General features: G+C 37.8%; 1 protein-coding gene across 1 annotated transcript; it reads right to left on the reverse strand.

Moving 5' to 3' along the window:
- Positions 1 to 598: 598 nt before the first annotated feature.
- sptlc1 (serine palmitoyltransferase, long chain base subunit 1) lies at positions 599 to 15,403 on the reverse strand. The gene is made up of 15 exons (XM_026297970.1): positions 15,313 to 15,403; positions 14,351 to 14,458; positions 14,168 to 14,262; positions 11,895 to 11,988; positions 11,724 to 11,796; positions 10,551 to 10,683; positions 10,262 to 10,391; positions 9,968 to 10,057; positions 9,220 to 9,327; positions 8,021 to 8,116; positions 7,693 to 7,789; positions 7,437 to 7,491; positions 5,135 to 5,252; positions 4,726 to 4,799; positions 599 to 2,298 (listed from the first exon to the last, which is right to left on the reverse strand). The coding sequence occupies exons 1-15, from the start codon at positions 15,364 to 15,366 to the stop codon at positions 2,205 to 2,207; spliced, it is 1,419 nt and encodes a 472-aa protein (XP_026153755.1). The 5' UTR covers positions 15,367 to 15,403; the 3' UTR covers positions 599 to 2,204.
- Between the last annotated feature and the right edge of the window lie 1,633 nt (positions 15,404 to 17,036).

Raw genomic sequence — 17,036 nt, forward strand, 5'->3', positions numbered from 1 at the left:
AAACGGAGTGGTGTTAGAATTACTCAGACCATTTACGTATATAAACATAGTAATAACACACTCTAAAAATACCCCACTACAAACAGAAGTACTGCATAAAATTCCTACCTAAGTGGACAAGTGTTATTAGGAACATCACATAAGCATCGAAAGTTAAAGTATAAATTATAGGGAAAAAGGTCCCTCTGTTGTAACTTGCATGACGTTCCTGACTATTATTGCTGCATTAATCTATATGTTGAACTTCAGTTTTCAAATTTATTTTACCGGTAGTTTATAAATTGCGGATAAATGAATCTGCAGCAGTGTATAATATCCTACAAGATGAATGTTTTAAGTTTACACTGAACCAAGAGAGGATGTAAAATTGCAATCTGCAAGCTAATTAATAATTACAGCTGTTATCCAGATGTAATGGAGTAAAACCACAGTATCTGTCTTCAAAATGGAGTGTACTGAAGTATGAAGTTGCATAAAATGCACATGCTGAAATACAATGACCTTAAAGTGGTACTTAAGAACAGTACACAAGTCAATGCACTGAGTTTCTTTCCAATACTGACTATACATTTGCAATGAATGTTCCTGTAACACTTTATTATGGTACAAATTATATAAATGTTTAATCAATGCATCAGTCAGGATGATTACATGCATGAACCCTTGGTACTAACCATTAAGAAATGCACTATTAAGTCACTATGGCTTTCAATGATTATGAGATATTTATCAAATAAGGAATGTTAGTTCAGATTTACTTTGTACATTCATTGATATCCCACTAAATTAGCAGCCTTCCAGTTAGACAAACATTCACTCCAGACTCCAGGCATTTGATTAGCCTCTCTATAAGCACAGCAGTATGTTTTTATGGAAATATATATATTTGTTTTTTCAAACCAAATTGCGCTTTAGCTGCAGGCATTTCAATTGCAGTATAAATGAGGTGAGTCTTTCAAAACTCCTGCTTACTATTCTTCATGTGCCATCTCTGCTTGTTTGCATATCTACCATTAAAGGAGCCTATTTACTGACATTTAACATACTGCCCTGTAACACAAATTGTGCATTTCATAGATAAAAGTTCTCAAATCTATATTTACCAAATGTTTCTATAGAGAGAATTCTATATTCGATAGAAGTCAAGTATGTTTGCAGGTACAACCATTCACATATCTTTGTATATGTACTTACATTTACAGTCATAAATACATACATAGCAGGGGCACTGGCAAACACATGGATGATTAAACTATTCACACTTAAAAAATAATCACCTTTGTCAGTCTCAGTACACAGCAGAGTTGACCAAAAATGATTCAGTCCTAGCCCCAATCAGAATTAAAGACAGAACTGTCAATCAGAAGTAAAAAATACAAAAGACACAAAGATCACTTTGTCACATACAATAACTTAAAATCTGATATATTTCTCTTCCATAAAAGCAGACAAATGCAATAAACGCTGACAGAGGTGAGAATATCAACTGAAAAACAAAAATTCTGTCATAAAAATAAGTGTGTCAGGATTCTGCGGTTTTGTGTTTGTTTTTGGAAATTCAGCGTTGCCTCTGCCTTATGTTCAGACTTGGTGTTAGTTTGTATGACTGATGCTGTGTGTGAAAATAAACCATTTATCTGCACTACTGCAAGTTTGGAGTGTCTGCATACGGGTCCTGCTGCTAACTCGTGACAATCTGAGTTCAAACAATCAGAGGCATATAAAAACATAATCACATACATTTTATGTAGATGGAAACTGCATACATTAAATAAATAATATCCTATTTGCTTAGTACATACAAAGCGACAGAGCATTTGGTCAAGTTCTCTGCAGTTTTTCTTTATTAGTGACTGGGGGTCATTATTATCCACAGCAGGAAAAACAACTGCTGACAGTCTTGGTGAAAACTCACTCGTATTCACAACAACATATAAACACGTAATCTAGTATATGTAGTATGATTAGGACATGATAAACAAGAACCAAGGAAAAGAACTTGTAAGAGATTTACAAGAGAAAGGTTAGCAGATTTTATGTGTTTTTCATAAAGATCGTCATGACGTGCAGTGCGGTGAGCCTGCAATCTGTCGATGAATGTGGCAAGATATTCCTCTCACAAGTCCCGCACAGTCCATTGAGTGGATAACTGCTAAAGCTCCAGTGATGCATGCTTAGTTTCAGCAGCAACAAACAATAAATTGTCACTTTAGAATTGCTGAAGCTGCCTCTTGAATACAAGACACAGCCTTTTGGATGTCCTCTTCTGTCTGTTCAATGGTGACCACCACTCTGATGCTGCAAACAAACCAGAGGTGGTTACACAACAGGGCAGCAGCAAGGCTTATTTCATCTACACAAGTGAATCCATCTAAACATTTTGACACAATTTCCAGAGTTAAAAACAATAACAGTGTAAAAACAAAGCAAACAAAGCAAGTGTGCAAGAAGTGAATAGGTCCTAATATCTTTCTGAAGGACAATGCAAGGTTCTGCTCTCAAGTCTTACACCACTGAGAGAGCAATTGTTACTTGACTTCACTTGGGTTAGGTGTTCTCTGTTTCCTCGGTAAGCAAATTTACTTCCTGTTGCTAGCATGTTGTGCTGTGTGGTTCTGTACAGCTTATTTACAGATTAGCTCTAGTCTAACACCTAAAAACTAACTAGATTTTCTGTACAATTCCTAAATCGTTACATATTCATATACTAGTCAAGTACCGTTCTTTGTTCAGCACCTCTTGCTATTTCCAGACTTATCTTGTTACTTCTGATTCGCTAGCCTACCAGTCAGCTCTGCTAACTGCTAGCATGGCTGGTTCCTCTCCCCATCTCTTTTTCTTGGTGTGCCACACGTTTACTTATTCCTCTGCCTCCTTTAGTGATATTACTTCCATAAGTGTAAGGTTCTGGTAGCTTTGGAGGCGAGGATCACTGATTTGGAAGCCCAGGTCTACACCTCTGAACAAAAGCCAGTTAGCCTAGCCCCATTAGCAGGTGTGGAGCAGCTGGGAGGACAGGTTTGTGACTTTCAGACGGAAACATACACCTAAGCAGAAGCCCACGGTTCACCACCTGCCTGTTCACGTTTCTAATAGATTTTCCCCGCTCAGCGACACACTCGCTGAGAAACCGACTCTGATAATTGGCGATTCCATAGTCAGGAACATGAAAATAGAGACACCAGCGACCATAGTCAAATGTTTCCTGGGGCCAGAGCGGGCGACATCGAGTCAAATCTGAAGCTGCTGGCTAAGGCTAATCGTAAATATGGAAAAATTGTTATTCACGTCGGCAGCAATGACACCCGATTACGCCAATCGGAGGTCACTAAAAATACTATGAAGTCAGTGTGTAACTTTGACAGAACAATGTCAGACTTTTCCTCTGTGCCTCTCCCCAATCTGACCAGCGATGACATGTTTAGCTGTATGTCATCGTCTAGATGGTGTTCAGAAAACGATGTGGGCTTCATAGACAATTGCCACTTTCTGGGGACAACCTGGTCTGATAGCAAGGGACGGCATCTATCCCGCTTTGGATGGTGCAGCTCTCATCTATATAAATATGGCTGAATTTATTAGCCAACGAGAGAGGCCGAGCGCCAACTGTAGCTACAGCCACTGGCTGAACCCACAATGGCAGAGGGCATAGCCAAAGCCAGTGATGGCTACAGATGGCTGTGTGAGCTGTGGGTTGTAAAGTAAAACAAACAGCACTGCCTATTTATTCCAAATTAATGCTACATATACTGAATCCTAAGAAGAAGAAAAACAGCCAAACAAACTTAGACTAGCATCCTTTTGTCCTCTGTCTGCAGTTATCTTTACTAGACTGGTGTGTTTACTGAACTAATGTAAAGTTGTTGTCCTTAACTCTTTCAATTGTCTGTACTGTTGCTGCTGCAAAATGCACTGAACTATTTAAAGTATTTAGGTTTTCCTTAGCTTTTTAGCCAAACATTAATGTTTTATTAACTTTGTTATTCAAAGCTCACAACAATCCACTGCTGATACCCTGGTGTTCAGCAAGGGTACAGTGGGTGGACAAATCTGCAGGACTGAAAGAGTTGGTTAGTGGAGGGAGACGATGATGGAGATAATGTTTTTGGAGCAGGCTGCATGGCTCACTCTTCATCATGTTGACAAAGCCTGCTAATATCTTTCTGAGCATGCCTTTTGTGCATATAAAAATATGTACAAAATGCACAAATCACATGCTATATTGATCCAAGATGAGATAGAGCATTTTATCAATAGACGACAATCTTGTATTTATAAGTAAGAGGGGGAAACTCTAATTTTACTGGAGTGCTCGTGATGCATACATTAAAGAAAATCTGTCAACAATGGAGACAGTCAAAGCAATTTATGGACAGTTGTTAAAGAAGTTATAAAAATGTGATATCTTTGCTGCCACACTTTACTGAAGTCCCCTTTTTTACTCCTAAACCAATATAACTGGTTTGATTGAGTAGAACAACAAATGCTAATTATATGTAAATAGTGTTTAATTAGCTATGCACACATGTGGACAGAATTGTTGGTACCATTCCATTAAAAAAAAAAAAACACACACACAATGCTGACTGAAATAACTTGAATAAGGATAATGGTGAGTGCAGTAAGTACATGGGAGAGAGTGTTCTATAAGGCAAAAATAGACATATGTATAAAAATGGAAACAGTTATGATACACTGTGTCATTAGCACAGTAAGGTCTTTTACCTAGGTGGGGGGAGGAAGCGCTCTTCTTTTTCCAGGTAATGAGCAAGGGTCAGAGCCACATGTCTTTCCAAACACTGATTAAAAACAAAAACAAAAACAAAACATTAAAACTACTATGGGAGACTAAATGTCAAACACAAGCAAAGCAAATATATAATTCTGAGCAGAAAAGGCTGAAGATTAAAAACTGCAAAACAATGTGTCTTTTAAATACTAATACTAATGTGTCTAATTGTAATCTGGCATAACAAAGTGACAAAGTTAAATTATTATTAGGAGTCAAATGTAATAATCCTACATCTGGACCCTTGAATAGATCATGATAAAAAAGTAAAGGTTTAAGACAAGAAAACACATGAAATATCCCCTGCATGGGTTTAATGCAACTGGCTAAACAGAGAGGACTTACATAATCTACAAGGGCACGTAGAAGCTGCACGTCAGAATCTCTGGAGCCTGAACTTCTCTCCAGCTGCAAGTGCAGAGCTGGAGCAAATGGTACTCCCACTAACTTCAGACCTGTAGTTCTGTCATACATAGTTAATTAGACAAAAAAAATTAATGACATGATGTGGGATGAAAGATTGAAGCTTAAATGAAGCAAAATAAATATCTTGTGTATATCTGTGTTTAACTCCACCTGCTGGCCTGGACATAGTAAGGGCAATTGCCAGGTGCTTTCATTTTCACATCCAGAAATGATCTGACTGTATCGCCTGGCCCAATTATTGATTGTGCAGCATAGAATTTAGAAGAGAGTGCTGTCCCTAAATCATACATTATTTTTCTTACATTAGGTTCTGTGAGGATAATGTGTTAAACAAAAACTAAGATGATTTTTTCAAACATATCAAATGAGCTGAAATGATGCCTTAATTGACAGAAAATGGTCTTTCAATGAAATCAAATTATTCACTGAGAAAAAGATAACCAAGAGAAGATCTTGAAAGCTAAGAAAGATCACAAAAAAAAAGCAATTAACTTTTCAACATGTAACATGACTTTCCGATCCTTAGCCATCACTCCAATCATTTGTAAAGCCATGGAGACTTACAGCTACTCATCTAACTGTCAGTGGACAGGTGCTTTAATTCATTACAGAGGTACAGATAATGCACTGTTGGCTGTTGTTTAATATGTTTAGTAAACATCTGATGTAGGGGTTCACCCTGGTATATACAGACAGAGATGCTTAGGCAAATGGCAAGGCAAAAGGTGGAGGACTGGCTTTATTTGTAAACAAGAGATGGTGTAACCCTGGTCATATTGTCAAGGAAAGATATAGTGTCAGGACATTGAGGTTTTGGCAGTTGGTCTCAGACCTTATTATGTTCCCAGGGAGTTCAGTCATCCATGAGACTGTTGCCAGGATACAAACTCAACTTTCTGAGGCCTCATTATAATAACTGGAGATTTTAACCATGTGACTCTCACCTCACACCTGACTGGATTTCCTCTGTTTGTCAACTGTCCTAACAGAAAAGGTAAAACACTTGATCTGCTGTATGCAAATGTCAAGGAGGCCTATACCTCTACTGCTTACCACCACCCAGCAGGTCAGAACACAACCTTGTCCTACTGCACACCTGTTATAAACCCTGTGTACTGACGCAACCTGCAACCACCATAACGGTCAGGAAATGGACACCTGAGGCAATTGAGTCTCTAAGTGGCTGCTTTGACTGCACAGAATGTAACGTATTGTTAGGAGCAGAAGGGAACAGCATGGACACTGACAGACAGGCTGACTGTTTCACAGATTATGTCACCTTCTTATATATATCATTACACATCATCACAAAGAGGAAAACTGTGCCTAATAATGTTGGGCAGGACAATAAACAGTTATGTCACATGCTCTCTCTGGTTTCCCTTGCAAGTAGCTAAGGCTGATGATGATGCCTTTGTCTGGCAGAGGAACAAATCACTCTTACTCAAATACAACAAACCAAAGTGAGACTTGAGAGCTGCCACCTCAAAGCTGAACTTCAGAGAGTGGGTCTCTCCACAAATGAAGACCTCTAAGTGTTATTATTTTTGCTTGTTGTTTGTTTTTCATTCTGCTGGACATATTACTTCTTATGATTTAAAACAAATGTTCTAAAATCCACAAATCTGTAATGCATATGTATTTATTTGCTATGGATTAGCTAAGAGGGCTGAAAATGAAACTTGAATTTGTATTGTCTTATTATGCTGTTTCCTGTTCAAATCAAAAACTTCCCACGCTGACTGTTGTTCTTTATAAAGCCATTTGCTTTCAGAGTCCTGGTTATCAAGATTTGGTAATGCTGAAAATTTTGTCTCTGCATAAGGCTGATACTAACCAATGTTGCTTTAAAAATCTGAGACAAAAGTGATATGGATTACCTGTTCCTGGAAGGCAAAACATGGGATTAATAATCATTCGGATCCAGATTACACATTTTGACCAACTGGTCCCCATATCCAGCACCACAGACGAGTATTCAGTGGTACAACTTCTCAGTGCATGTGTTTGGCAAATAAGAAAACTGTTTAACTAAGTCAATGATATAAAATTATTTTAGTAGTAGCAGTAGTGATAGAAGTAGTAGTACTAGTAGCAGTATTAGTATTTAAAAATAATATAACTGTTTCACCTGCAACAGTCAAACTTTTAATTGGCGATAATTGTGTAGTGTAAGTGATATATAATCATCATATAAAGGTCATAGTGCAGATGGACTTACCCTTGTAAAGCCTTGTGAACATGTCTGCACTTTTCACTCAGGAGATCAAAAATACCTAAAAAAACATGATATTTGATTGAAAAAAATAAGAAAACACAGAGCTGCTTCTTACCAAAATATAATTTGAACCAGGGGGACCTGGAAACCCCTCTCTAGTAATAGTTTGTCTAATTTAAATATCTCTCTACAACTGAGCTAAATAAATGCCCCCAGAATAGAAAGGTTCACAGAGGGGAAAACTGTTATGAGACTGTACCTGGATCTTCCTCCATGATGTTAAGGGCCTCGATGGCAGCAGCAGCCAACATGGGGGGAAGGGAAGCAGAGAAACAGTAGCCCTGACCTGATAGACGCTACAAAACACACAAACAATTCTTACTTCTACATTTGGTAGAAGCACCTATGGCAGCAGTTGTAATCCATGTGGTGAGCTCTATACAAGCTGTATTCGCCATGTTTTTTCTGGTTGTGAATGACAAGTCAAAATGACTGACGTTTTATGTGGAGTAAATGATACAGCACAAAACAACTTGATTAACAATTTAACCAAAACTTTCCTCAACTCCACACCAATTATCAATTACCTGGTGGTCAATGACAAAGGAGCGCCCACAGCAGAAGCCTCCAATGGATGCCACGGCATTCTCCATATTAGCACTGATCAGGTCAATCTCATCTATCTGCATGGAACAGAATTGTAACAACAATTATTAGTTGAAATTACTATAAATTAATATTACAAACTGTGTTTGAAATCAGCAGTTACAGATTATTCTGTTTTAGATATTGTCCTCAGCTGTTGTAAACATAGTTGTACCACCCCAGAAACTTGTTACCTTTGACTCAAATATAACAACAGTTTGAGAACAGCCTCCTTAATATTAGATGACAAACAAGAAAGAATAGAATGGATAGAATTCAGAGAGGGTGGATCCAGGCACTGTAGACTTAGATTCATTTCAGTGGACAAAGTTTTGTACCATAGAGGAAGTCTACCACCATCTGTCCTTCTGCATTCTTGTCCTGCATACCAACCTTACCCATCACTTCCTCATCACCTCTGTTTCCCTCACCAACAGGCTGAAGTCTGCCCCAATCACCACTCTCTCACCACTAGGGATACCCTGAATCACCTCATCCATCTCCCTCCAGAATTTCTCCTTCTCTTCTAACTCACATCCTACCTGTGGGGCATAACCACTGACAACATTCAACGTCACAGCTTCAACTTCCAGCTTCAGACTCATCACCCTATCTGACACTCTCTTCACCTCCAGAACATTCCTAGCAAAATCCTCCTTCAGGATAACTCATACTCCATTCCTCTTTCCATCCACACCATGATAAAACAACTTGAACCCTGCTCCTAATCTATAGGCCTTGTTACCTTTCCACCTGGTCTCCTGAACCCTCAAGATATCCACCTTTCTTCTCTCCATCATATCAGCCAACTCTCTAGTTTTCCCTGACAAAGTCCCTACATTCAAAGTCCCTACTCTAAGTCCTACACTCCTGCCCTTCCTCTTCTCTCTTTGCCTACACGCCTTCTTCCTCCTTCTTCGACCAACAGTAGTCCAATTTCCACTGGCACCCCGTAGGTCAACAGCACCGGTGGCAGTCGTTGTTTACCCGGGCCGCGACCGATCCGGTATCCGGTCATATTTGTGATTCACATGTAAACTTCTTGAAATACATGCTTCCAAAATAGTGTTTGAACATATGAATCAGTTGCCTTAACAGTTAACTGTGTGAATTGTATTTATTTAAAGCTGAATATACTCACACTAATCCCAAAGTGTTCTGTGACTCCTCTACCATGTTCTCCCAACACACCAAAAGACATACTCTCCTCCAGAAAGATCCGCACCTTGTACTTGTACTTAAGCTTTACCTGGAGGTGACACAAACAGAGAAGATAGGCAACAGAATAGAGACACCTAGAAATATAACAGCACTGGTCTTTTCACACTGTTTGTGGTTATTGCAGAAGTAGTTCAAGTATTAACACTTAGATCTATAGTATCTGGTGTACATGCTCACCCTAGAAATACTCACTGTTCGAGCTCTGTAAAGCACGACACATGGTTGTTCACATATATACATATATATATATATTAGCATTACTGAGATTAACATTACTGGCTATGTGAAATGCTGGAGGAATAATTGCAAGCAAGAAGGTGTAGCTTGTGATCAGCATTCCAACCAAAGGGGAAAAAAAACACTGACAATACCGACTTAAAGATAGTTGAGACATTTCAGCACAATTAGGAACTATAGTCTCAAGCTGAATGTTGATTTAAATCAACTAAAGACTGATTGAATAAAACCATTGGTGATTGAAACGTTGCCATTTGTGCATATTCACGCAAAAAGCCTTGCAGAAAAGTCCATCTATAATCACTAAATATCTACCCTTGACAGTTTTTACAGAGGAATAACAACCCTACCTAGTTTATGAATCAATGAGCTTCAATTTATATTGTGGAGTATAATTAGCAGTCTTTGTGGTCAATTAGTTTTCCATTTACCAGTTCAGGAAGAGGACAGATGTCTGCTGTGTTGATGTACAGGCCCTCTACTACAATGAACTTCCGGGTCACTCGAGCTTTACGAGGATTCTGCAAAAGACACAAAGTATGTTTGTATGTGAAACTTTGATAAATAAAGACATATGACATTCATTACGCAAAAGTAAAAACATGATCATTTAAGTACAATTTGCAGTTCAAACATTTTGGGCTGCACTAACAAACATGAAAGCATAGCATTGTGACACACAGCCGCAATAATTCTTTGCTCAGTCTAAACAATCCCATAATAACCTTGTGGTCCTCCATGTCCTGCTCTTTGAGAAGCCTCTCTAGATCCTCCATGTCATTGTGTTTGAAGTATTTGATGAGGCTGCGGGATGCCTGAAGACCCTTCTGGATGGAGAAGCATGCTGCTTCATCCCTGAAGACACAAGCAAAGACAATAAAAAACTAAAAGCACAAAACTATGGAACATAAATCCAACATGTACAAATAAACAGGAGGCTACAGATGGTGGATTTGTTTTTCTGTGCTGAAGTATTCTGGAAGTTAGTATTGTCTTTGCTAAGACAATACTTACACAAATATGATGTCCCCCCTCTTGGAGTAAGCAGGGATTGCACTAGCAATGGTTGCAAAGCCATAAGAATAGATGATGGCCTCTTCAGTTTTCATGAATTTGGCCAGACGACTCTCCAGCTCTAAATGGACATCTGAGGGAGAGAAACAAGAAAGTAGCTGACACTAAACACTTCATTTGCATTTACTTTATATAATTAGGCTCACAGAGACAAAACTAAACCAGATACAGAGGATATAGGAAACATTTTTTACTGTTAGTATCTGTGACAGCAGTTTAACATTATAAATCAACATCCATCCATCCATCATACTGTCTAGCCTGTAAAGTGTGGCAATGGGGCTGGAGCCAACCCCAGCTGACATTGTGTGAGAGGTGTGGTACACCCTGGACAGATCACCAGTCTATCACAGGACTAAGACAGAAAGCACAGAGCGTAATGTGACACCAATGCCTAACAATTCCATGAGAAGAGGCACTTTCAGATCACAGAAACTTCTTTATAGTTCTAAAAAGATTTGGAGAAGTTCACCTATTTTGTGTGTCCACGATGCTCTATTAGGGCAGTTTTTTAGCTCCTTTCAGGGTAGGTACTTATCCAGTACAATAGGAACTACAAGTGATGTATGTTTCTGTTGATTTGTCAAACACCAATGTAGCACCAGGAACCTCCATTTTAAAAGGTAAATTTAGCAGTGTAAACAATAGCTTTGGACATAGAAAAGATCTCACACAAATGGACAGATGCTGATGTCGTCCGCCCCCCACTTTATTCATTCGGAAATTCGCATTGTCCAGCAGCTCTTATATTTACAATATTCAGAAATTATACTATATACAATATATTGACAGTTTACGTTAAAAAGTCTAATGGCTGCGGGGACAAAGGATCTCCTCAACCTCAAATTGTGCCTCAAACTGTTGAATGTTATGCAGAAATGACATCACTATACCAACCATCAGCTGGCTGAATGCAATAAAAGACTGTCTCCAGCAGCTCTTCCCACCCCAGTTCAATCTAGGCTACACCTCTCTGACAGATAGTGGAGCCAGAATATCCACACGTAGACCTTTAGAAACATACACTTAAGAACCTATGTCTATTGAATTAACTGAATCGTTATAGTGAACAGTTAAACATCAACAGAAGATAAAAATCTGAGAGTTTTTCACCAAAAGTTCCATAGAATCCTCTTGGACCACATGTTCCCACACCATATTTCTTCAGTGATGCCAAAGCCTTTTGCTGGAATGACACATTTCCAATCAAACTGTGATTCATTTTCTTCACTGGAAACATACAAAAAAAGTACAACAGGTAATTATTACTTGAATAACACTGACCTTTACCCGCTCATTGTCAAGAAGACCCAGAAAGTTAAATGATGCAAAGTTAATGCATTCTTTTCCATTGATGACGATATTGTGGCTAGGAGGTCTGAAATAGAAAAGAAAATGCATAGCTTAACACACTAACAATCACAGCACTAAACAACGCAGTGATTTTATAAAGGACCATATGAGAGTTGTAGTGGAATTAAACACATTTGGTACATTTTCTGTGTGCAATTTTCAGTCCATTTCCCTAATTTCTTGGATTAGATTTGAATTTTGATTTTTTTTTGTTTTCGGCATATTACTCATGAATAGTTATGAGTTGGCATGCAGGAAGATAAACATGGTTAATACTAGGTAGAAAAGCAAGTGAATGAGTCATTTAAACTGATCTATAAGCAGAAATTCATAAATATGTTGTCATTGGTGTGCAATAACCAGTAAATACTATATATTGCATTTTCTTAATGTTAGAATAAGGCTTTTAAATCAAGATCTACAAAGAATGTGAGTCTCCTTTTATGAGGCAGCATGTTGTGGCACCATGTTTCTACAGTAGCCCAGAATGGACAAGCCAAACACTGACTCCAGGCAGGGAGTTGCATTCTTTTCTAAAAGTGATGGCCACCGAACTCTCCCTCGTGCCTCTAAATGGGGAGACTGGGTCTGAGGGGGTACTTAGAAGGTTGCATTCGGCAATCTCACCACTCTAGTCTGCTTCATTTGGCCTAATAAGAACAGTACTACTTAATCACAGGTGACAGATAATAAAAAGTAAGAACTTGTTTGAGAGAGTGACTGAACAAACCCAATGTAGTGTTTTGAACCCCATATCAATTTTGTTGACTAAAGACTACAAGATTTGTGACCTAGATATATTTTGTGCAGGATACTTTATAATGTAGAAATACACTGCTCTACAGTGGGCAAACTACGTGACTGAAACACTCGCAACATAAAGCACATTTACTATTAATTTCCAGCTGACATTTCTACTTGCACTGATATATCTATGACATTGAATTTCCTAATCTGTGCGGCCGCATCCGAGTACGAGTGCCCGATAGCGTCTGATCTCGGAAGCTAAGCAGGGCTGTGTGTGGTTAGTACTTTGATGGAAGACCAACTTGGAAAACCAGGGGGTGCTAGCCTCAGCTACCGAGGTTGTGTCAGGAAGGGCATTCAGTGTAAAACCCGATCATGTGGACAAATTGCTCTGCTGGGTACAGCCAGAAAGAAAACATTTTAAAATAGAATTTCCTCATTTCTGTCCAGATCACTTTTTGGATTCAAAGAAACATAGTGAATGACTGCTTGCACTGATGATTTTTGGAGAATACCTTATTTGTGTAGTTAACATGTAAATTTGGATTTAGTAGCAGTATTAAACCACTTAACATTCAATTTGCCCTAATTCTTCTGAAGTACCTTTAAGACTGTTAAAAGTTATCTTCTTCCAATCAGACAGTACATTTTGTTGTTACAGTTCTTCATTGAATTTAACTGATATTTACACTGGGTGAAGTTTTTCCAACCTAAGGGTTCAGATGTTGGTTTTTGTCCTCATATGCACCTCCAGCTGTGAGGCCTTCTATAGAGAGGTGTGTGCCTTTCCAAATCATGTCCATCACCTCAGGACTCCCAGTCCACTCTGTGCAATAACCTAGACCACTATACTAAACTGCTCTTGCACTTTACAAGCCATGCATAGCCATCTACAGTACCGTAGCATCTATATCTCTATCCTAGCTTATATTAGGCAGTATTGTTTTTATCTTGTATTTATTTTAGTATTGTTTTTATCTCTGCACTTTGTTACATTTTTCACATAGACCTGATGCTGTAGCTGCTAGAGGAGATGGCTGCTAAACAAAGTTTTGTTCCATTTCGTTGCACAATGACAATAAACCTTCTTCTCAATCAATATTATTTAACACAGGGGGACTCCAATCAAGGTGTAGAAACATCTCAGCAAAGATCAAGAGAAATGGGAGGCATCTGAGTTAATATTCACGTTGCAAAATGACCGAATACTTATGTAAATGTGATATTTCAGTTGTTTTTAATAAATTTGCAAACATTCCTAAAATTCTGTTTTCACTCTTTATGTGGTACCGAGTGTAAATTCATGAGCAATAAAAATACAGTGCAAGTACAATTGCAGTATCAGGCTGCAATATAATAATAATTAACGCATTAGAGACATTTCGTATAACCTTGGCTTAACCTAGTATTTAAACACACTAAGTATATATATGAAAGAGATGTCTTGTGGTTTTTACCCTGTGACAACATCATAGTTGAGGGATGGATGATCTTTAGAAACAAAAGGAACAAGAGGCTCTGGCTGCCACTCCTCAATCAAGTCTTCCTTCTCCTGTAACGTGGACCCACAAGACAGCTGTTTGGTTACACATATAGCCCTAGGCTGCTGTTTGTTTTTCACTGCACTGTGTGGAGCTTACCTTCTCTGTCAGTTTATAGGTCTCATGAAGTTTGTAGGTCTTAGAGAACAGAAGTCTGATGATCCACAAAATGAGGATTCCTTCCAGGATCAGGTGATAAGCAGGAGCCTGAGGAAGACAGGCATAGGACAACAAGGCAACAATTAATTTTAACTCAATGCATTCAACATTCTGCACAATTCAATTCCTGAGATATAGCCTGATTTACTCTAAGATATACTGTCCAGGCTTCTATAATATTTTTTATTATTTTATAATACTTTTGAATTTGATTATGTTTATCTTAAACTATGCTGTCATATAACTGCTGTATTTCATGATTAGATGTTTAGAGTGCAGCAGTTTTCATTCATACAAATAATGTACAGCATGTGACAATATATTATAAAGGCACAGAAGGCTTCCATACCACAGTTTTGTAAATTATTCAAGATAAAGGTGTGTCATGATGCTTTTATTGTAAATTAAGCAGACAAGTGACACAAGCTTGGGAATCTAGTACTGAGCGTTATAATTGTGAGACATGCCATAAAAACAAATGGCATAGGGATGTAAATGTGGACCCTAAATTATCTCTTGTAAAAAAAAAATCATTTTAATATCCTCCTACATTTTAACACAGTTACGCATTTAATTTTAATAAATCACATTAAACTGCTTTATTATTCACCTTGGTTCTGATGCTGTAATTCATACACTTAATGTGTGAATATTCTTAATGTTTTCAGTTCCTACAGAGCAGGGGACTGCCAACTCTCGACGCTGACTCAAGAACAGCTTACATAGTGCTACCGATTCGCTGCCACAGTATATCCCACACACATTACCCCGACCACATCCACTTCAACAACTTTACAACTCCTAGCTGGGGACACCATTTAAAAACGTGTAGCTAAACATACTATTCTGAAGGTGTTAGAAAACGTTTCTATCCGACAGAGTTGTACAAAGAAGAAACTCGCCTCATAAAAAGCTTGCACCATTTCCACCAACACCCATTGCTGTCCAGACGCCATCTTTCTCTTCCGTGTGCAACGTCACCTCCAATGCTGCGTTTAAGTTCCAAAAGAAAATTAGCAGATCTGAGCGTCGGACTACAAAATACAATACACCAACGCTTTCCATTCATGAATTCATGTGCTATCTTGGTTGCCTTGTTGGAAACTTCTAATATCAAGTACCTAAATAAAATACACAAAACAACAGAAAAAAACAGAACTAAAAACAAGACGAAAAGTAAGACATCGTAACAATAATGCTAATAGAAATCAATGACATCAAGTAACTTGCAATTAAATTGTACTATTTCTTATTCGACAATGTCAAATGAAAGAGCATTCCTCTCTGCCAAATTCTGGTGAAATAGTAAACATGAATAATATTGTTGGACTAAAATTGTAGGATTTCCATATGCCAAGTCTAAGATAGTGAAATTTGAAAATAAATGTGTATAAATATTGTTACCCGTGAAATGATAACATTAACTTGGAACTTGATTTTGTCCTTTATTCCACGAGAGCAGAACTCTGTACACATTTTGGTGGTTGTTCGTGTTGTTTACTTGTAGTTTGGAATTTGTGTACATTTATATGTGCATACATGCGGTCAAACTGTAAACACAAAACAGTTCATAATTAATATTTAGCAATGTTTCACATATCACATTTGTATTAATCATTATCGCGTGATACAATACGGATTTCTGGAACAACCTCTCATGTCACAAACTTGTGTTAAACTTTGTTTACTAACTAAATTCAACGTATTGCACAGATATTTCAACAAATAAACAACCTACATCTACACAAACGGCAACACGATCTTATAATATTAACCACAGCGATATATCTGTACTCTCTGATTACTTAAACAACGAAAATATTACTCACCACGCTGGGATTATGTAGTTTAAATCATGCTTTCATGTGAAATCATCAGAAGTCCAACTTGCTACAGCAGAACATGTCCTTTCTTCTCTCTATATATGATACAATACATATACACATACGTATATACAAATATAGATACACTGTAAAAACAAAAATCCAAGTTTTACGGTAAATGAGTGTAAATGTCTGCAGCAGTTTTCTGTTTTTTAAAATAGTATACAAAATTGTAAATTTTCCTTAAATTATCTGTAAATTAACAACCAACATTTTATTTTAGGTGTAGCATCCGGTCGAAGAAGAAAGCCTAAAACTGATGGTTTTGTAACTTTACTTTATTGTCCTTTGTTGATGACACAAGTCCACCTTAACTCCCTGATAACCCAAACAGGCGAAGATGGGGACCGCGGGGCAGGTACAGCAAACTTACAGTATGTGTTTGCAAATATGTATTCAGATGAGAGTGAGAATTTCTTCTACATACAAACATGGACACAACATATCCATGCTTTGAGGAAGAATGTGTGAAAAAAAAAAATACAGCAACGCCAGTCATTTTGAGGCTTACACTAGCCAAACGGCAGAATTCTTTCAGACTGAAGGCCAGTTTCTGTTTTTTATTTTAGGGAAAAGCACAAAAAAGAGATTTTTCTTACTGAATTACTGTTATGATTAATATTGATTACTGTTCACCAATTCATACACTTTATCATATTATTTTTGCCATTAAAGCACAATTAACATATATTTTTTCATAAATCAGAATATTTTGTGCAAGTCATACAGTCGGTGTGCTCAGT

The sequence above is a fragment of the Mastacembelus armatus genome, chromosome 12 (genome assembly GCF_900324485.2).
Source record: "Mastacembelus armatus chromosome 12, fMasArm1.2, whole genome shotgun sequence".
NCBI classification, from domain to species: domain Eukaryota; kingdom Metazoa; phylum Chordata; class Actinopteri; order Synbranchiformes; family Mastacembelidae; genus Mastacembelus; species Mastacembelus armatus.

Excerpts from the sequence above, each read along its gene's own strand:
- sptlc1 (XM_026297970.1), bottom strand. The coding sequence starts at position 15,366 with ATGGCGTCTGGACAGCAATGGGTGTTGGTGGAAATGGTGCAAGCTTTT. Across the intron at positions 9,328-9,967 it reads TCTGTCCTCTTCCTGAACTG|GTAAAGCTTAAGTACAAGTA; the intron begins GTAAATGGAAAA and ends TGTCACCTCCAG. Across the intron at positions 5,253-7,436 it reads GTTCACAAGGCTTTACAAGG|AACTACAGGTCTGAAGTTAG; the intron begins GTAAGTCCATCT and ends TATGTATGACAG.